This window comes from Neopsephotus bourkii, unplaced genomic scaffold (assembly GCF_033783945.1).
Source record: "Neopsephotus bourkii isolate Nb327-2 ecotype Australia unplaced genomic scaffold, CSIRO-AGI_Nbou_v1 NB_732, whole genome shotgun sequence".
Lineage (NCBI taxonomy): Eukaryota > Metazoa > Chordata > Aves > Psittaciformes > Psittacidae > Neopsephotus > Neopsephotus bourkii.
The window spans coordinates 236,817-242,081 of NW_026901230.1; the positions used below are offsets into that span (position 1 = coordinate 236,817).

The 5,265-nt window shown below is 45.9% G+C and overlaps 1 protein-coding gene across 1 annotated transcript; it reads right to left on the reverse strand.

Annotated features, from left to right (window-relative positions):
* Nucleotides 1-1,616: 1,616 nt before the first annotated feature.
* Nucleotides 1,617-2,692, reverse strand: LOC133212680 (uncharacterized). The gene has a single exon (XM_061354367.1). It carries the CDS (start codon nucleotides 2,656-2,658, stop codon nucleotides 1,993-1,995), a length of 666 nt encoding a protein of 221 aa, XP_061210351.1. The 5' UTR covers nucleotides 2,659-2,692; the 3' UTR covers nucleotides 1,617-1,992.
* Between the last annotated feature and the right edge of the window lie 2,573 nt (nucleotides 2,693-5,265).

Genomic DNA, 5,265 nt, shown 5'->3' on the forward strand with positions numbered 1-5,265 from the left:
TCTGAAGGGGGCCTATAGGGATGCTGGGGAGGGGACTCTTTTATCAGGGACCGTAGTGACAGGACAAGGGGTAATGGGTTAAAACTTAAACAGGGGAAGTTTAGATTGGATGTAAGGAAGAAGTTCTTTACTGTTATTGTGGTGAGGCACTGGAATGGGTTTCCCAGGGAAGCTGTAAATGCTCCATCCCTGGCAGTATTTAAGGCCAGGCTGGACAGAGCCTTGTGTGACATGGTTTAGTGGGAGGTGTCCCTGCCCATGGCAGGGGAGTTGGAACTGGATGATCTTAAGGTCCTTTCCAACCGTAACTATTCTATGATTCTATAAACCAAATTGCTAATAGGTCCTCCACTTTCAGTGGTCTCTTTTATGGAATTATTTGTCATCCCCAGGGTATTATATTTAGATTTCTATCTGTTAAGCCATTGTCCAGAACCATCTTCAATCTCCGCAATTTGAGAGGCAAGCTCAGTATTTTCTTTTCCTGAGGAATTTGAATAGTAATAATGGTTTAGCAGGACAGCAGATGATGGCAAAATGTCAGTGCAGCAAGCAGTCCCCCCAGCATGACAGAGCGGGAAAGCAGAGAGAATCCAACAATGAAATTCGTAAGATTGAAGATAAACAAACACAGTGAATCACAAAATAGTTGAGGCTGGAAAGGATGTCACGAGACTGACTTGCCCAGCACCCTTCCTCAAGCAGGGCCAGTTAGGGCAGGCTGTACAGAACCATGCCTGGTTGGGTTTATGACTGTCTTCATGGATGGAGACTTCACACCTCTTTTGGCCTTCCAGTGTTTGACCACCCTGTCAGTAAAAAAAGGGGGTTATTATGCTTAGGTGGAGTTTCCTGTGCTTCAGTTTGTGCCCACTGCCTCTGGTTCTGTCACTGGACATAGCTGAGAAAAGCCTGGCTCCATCTTCTTTGTATCCACCTATCAGATATTTACATGAAATCATTTACACTGGAAAAGAACCTTGAGTCCAACTCTTAACCCAGCACTGCCAAATCTACCACTACACCATGTCCCTAAACACCATGTCTACACATCTATTAACCACCTCCAGGGGTGGCAACTCCACCACTTCCCTGGACAGCCTGTTCCAGTGCTTAGTAACCCCACTCCAGTCCCTTAATCATCTTGGTGACTCATACTGAGGAGTCTAGAACTGGCGTGTTCTCACTGGCACCTGCACAGGTAAAGGATCTTCTTCCTTTGTAAGACCCGGCTTTTCACTCTGATGACCTTCTTGAGGAGGCTTTTGTCTGCCCAGTTCTCCAGCCTGCTTGCTAAGCACAATCACTACCCACTACCACCAAGTGGTTGGTACAGCTGTGAACTTGCTGGAAGTGCACAGTCCCATCATCAGGTCACTAGTGATGACATTACACAGTACCGGCTCCAGCACTGAGCCCTGGGGTACACCACTCTTTTTTGAGCGCCTCCACCCAGGCTTTGTGACACTGATCAACCCCCTGAACCTGTCAGGGCAGACAGGGTTCAGTTGTTCCCACTATCGCATAAATATTGAATAAGAAAGCAAAATGGAAGCTTTCTGTGCAAGTTACTTTAAGCAACCTTCTCTGAGCTACCCTAATTTCACAGAATCTCTCTTAACAGTCTTTCAGAGCCGGAGAGGCTGTGTGCAGTGTTCACACTTGTGAACAATCTGAGCAATAGCATCCATTGCTAAGTCCACCCCTTGATCATGAGTCCATCTCTATGTTGCATCTCTGCCCTGATGGCCTGAAGTGTCATGGGCCCACCAGGCTCAAAATAATTCACCATTCCCTTCAGCAGTCTCTGCAACTTGTTGCTGGGGACTCCATACAGCTGCCTTCCATCTCCGACACTTCCAAAGCACTGGATGGGCCCAGTGGACTAGATACTCACCCATACTGTCCCACACACTCTGCCACTCATGACTGTCCAGCCTTGGGGAAAAACTCTTGGTCCTATTCTATTATCGTCTAACCCTAGACAAGACCCTAAACCCAACTCTGCTTAACTTTTGAGATCAGACAAAATGGTTGTGGGTAAAACACAGTCTGTATGTGTGCCAACATGATGATCCCCATCACAATCAGCAGGCAGGTCCCAAGGGTACCCAAAGGCCATTCAAAACCTTCAGAACTCTCAAATGATGCTGCTGTACTTGTCACTGGGGCTGGTGTAGCTGCTGTGCTTGCCGGGTCTCTCACCACCAGCTTCTCTTTTACTGACTCCAGATCTTCCTCCTCTGCCTTGCTGAGAAATGCTGCGTGGTCTCCTGCATCCTCCGCTTGTCCCGGGTGTCCGAGGCTGGACCCAGATGGAGCTCCCAGAGGTGGTATCTTGCTCTCTGCATCCTCCTGGCGATCAGGCTCGTGGGGCTCCGCAGGCGGCTGCCGGGAGATGCTCTCGGCCCCAGCGGGGCTGGGCTCGGCTGCGGGTCTCGGCTCCTCCGCCGCCTCCTTCCCCTCCTCCACCGGCAGCCGCCCCCTCCCGGCCTCCTGGTCCCCGGGGCCGCTCTCCCGGGCCGCTTCGGCCGCCGGTGGCTCCCGGTGCCCCTCCCCCTCTGCTACCCGCAGCCTCACGAAGACGGGGGCGATGAGGAGGGCCAGGACGGTGAGGAGCAGCCGGACGGCCGGGTACAAGTCCACGGCCACGTCCATCCCGCCCTGCTGCCGGAGCCCGCCCGTATTACAAGTCATTACCGTACAAGTCATTACCATAAAGTACAGTGATACAAGAACCTTAGCCCAAACTCCCCACCTGATAAACACTAACACAGCAAATACCAGCTGTAAGTAAGGTAGGACATGCTGAAACAGTGAGATCAGAAGCAACAACTTTCAGAGCAAATAAATCAGCATTGTGACAAGTGACTATTAATCTGAATGCTTATCACAAATACGATTAGGCCATTCAGATCTGTCGTTATCTCAACCCTTTGTGCCCCACCTTGTGCGCCATTAAGAACTGTGGACACCTTTGATATTAAGAAAACAACATTCCAGGTTTAGGCATATTACTTAATAATATACTGGGGGGGGGGGGGGGAACAGCTTGCTAGCTTGATTATTTAAAAAATTGGATTTAGTAACTTAAATGTTTGGCATCTAAGTAGCTCCAGCAATCCAGAAGGCTAGCCAATATTCCTCCATCACTGAAAAAACAATTTAGCTCCCAATACCATACACTCAGTCTATTTAATCTTCCTCTTTAGTACATTAAATTTCTTTGTATTTTTTTAAATTCTAGGCAGCAAGAAAGAAAAACATTGTTATCCTCTTACTGAAAGCCTCAGATACTTAGCACTGTTCAATACTTGGCAAGATAAATTACAGAGCTGCTCTAGAACAATCATGACTCTTAGAAAAAAATAATGGGTATGTCTGTTGTCTCTTTTGTTAACATGGAAGGGGAGCCAAGTAAAACATGAAGGCAAAATACTTAGGAATGACAGAAGACTTGTCCATGTCACAATGCAACTTTAAGATTATCCCATTTCCTCTCATTTCTGAGTACTGGACATGCTTATGGGCAGAAGACCAGAGTAAAGAGGTTTGGATCCTGCTGGCCTGAAAACAAGGAAACAATACCTAACTTATTTTTCACCCAGGTATTGTTTGGATTTCCTGTGCTGGTGACTCGGAAGTAACTTGGAAAGTTTCAGATACTCATCAGTGGCCATCACAACAGTTAACCTTCATGACCACATGTATACAAGTAGTGCTACCATGCCACTTGCCATTTGGCCACTTAAAAGACCCTGGCTTCCAAATGGTACCCTCATTTGGAACCATACTCCAGTAGTGCTGCACAGGTTTCCAGAGGTGCTTACAAAAGTGATGATCAGGAGTGCCAGAACGTGGAACTTTCCGCATCAGCAGCATCATGCATGGGAAGGTGAAGACTTCATTCATACAGATCAAATGGGGATACATCCCTCATAGCTGAAATTGTGCTGTGGACCAGATTATCCCATTAACGCTCCCATGTGGGGAAAAAAGTACTGTTTTTTTCCTTCAATAAAATAACAAAGCCCATTGATTTTTCTGTTTATAGAGAGGATGAAAATAATTCAGACAAAGTCCTCAATCTCTCGTACTTGTTTTAAATACAGTATGTTTTGGGTTTTTGTTTAATTGCTGAAGCAATTGCATCTCAAGCTATGGAGCTGGAGTGTTCTCTTAACTCCCACCAGGGTCAGTGTACTGACCTCAGTGGAGGTTTCAGAGTTTGAGATTTCTTTTCTGAAGGAAGATGTCTGTCATCTGTCACAACCGGCCTTCTAACCGGAAGGGAGGGAGACTGCAAAGCTTTGATACATTCTGATTACGCTATTATTCCTAGCTACCAAAATATTTAAAGAACAAAAAGAAAGTATGATTTCAGTTCATGACCACAGAGCCATTGTAGCACACTGACTGACTGCAGCTGTATTTTACGCACCTTGAAGCAACTACTCAGTGCAAATTTTAGGTAAGAAATTGATGAAGAGTTCTCATGGTTACTGCGCAAAGACCCAACAAAGCAGATGATTCTATGAAATGCAGGCTTTCTACATAAACCCATCAGACATACAGCTCCAGCTGAGCACTTTCCTTCCAGCAGCACACTCATTGTTAAAAGACTGTCAAAAATTCTTGTGATATTAGAACACTAGAGACTGTAGGATTGATCCCTGGCAGTGGACAACAGCAGGTCTTCCATGACCATGTGAAGCATCCTGTATTTCTGTGGAAAAAAACTCACCACCATTTGCCAAGAGTTACTGTGAGACTGGGGGACCATATTGCAAAACATTCTGCTACTGAAAGAGTTGTGTAGCTCAGTACATTTCATGATTACTTATGCTGAAATTTAATTTAGATTTATTCCTCATTACTTTGGGGAACTTGATCCCTTTGCAAAGGGTGGCACAGACACTCCGTAAGTGTTTACTGCAGGATTAAAATACTTTTGGCTTAGTCTGCATGTAACTCACTTGCAGCCTCCTGGATTTATCACCACTATTTGTTAAATTTATTGAAAAGTACACCTGCTAAATTCATTTTTTTAAAAATCATCATAGAAGACTACTGCTCAGTAGACAGGAATGCCAGAACGTTCAGTGCCAACAGCCCCTGCTGAAGCAGCTTACTTAAACAGGAGGGATTAACTTCAGGGGAACTGTCTCCTGAGCATCAATACACAGTAGCACTGAGGACACTTTCTTTTTTGTGTGCTGGTGGTTTGTGGAAAGGAATCTCTGGAAGCAGAAGACAGCAAAGAAT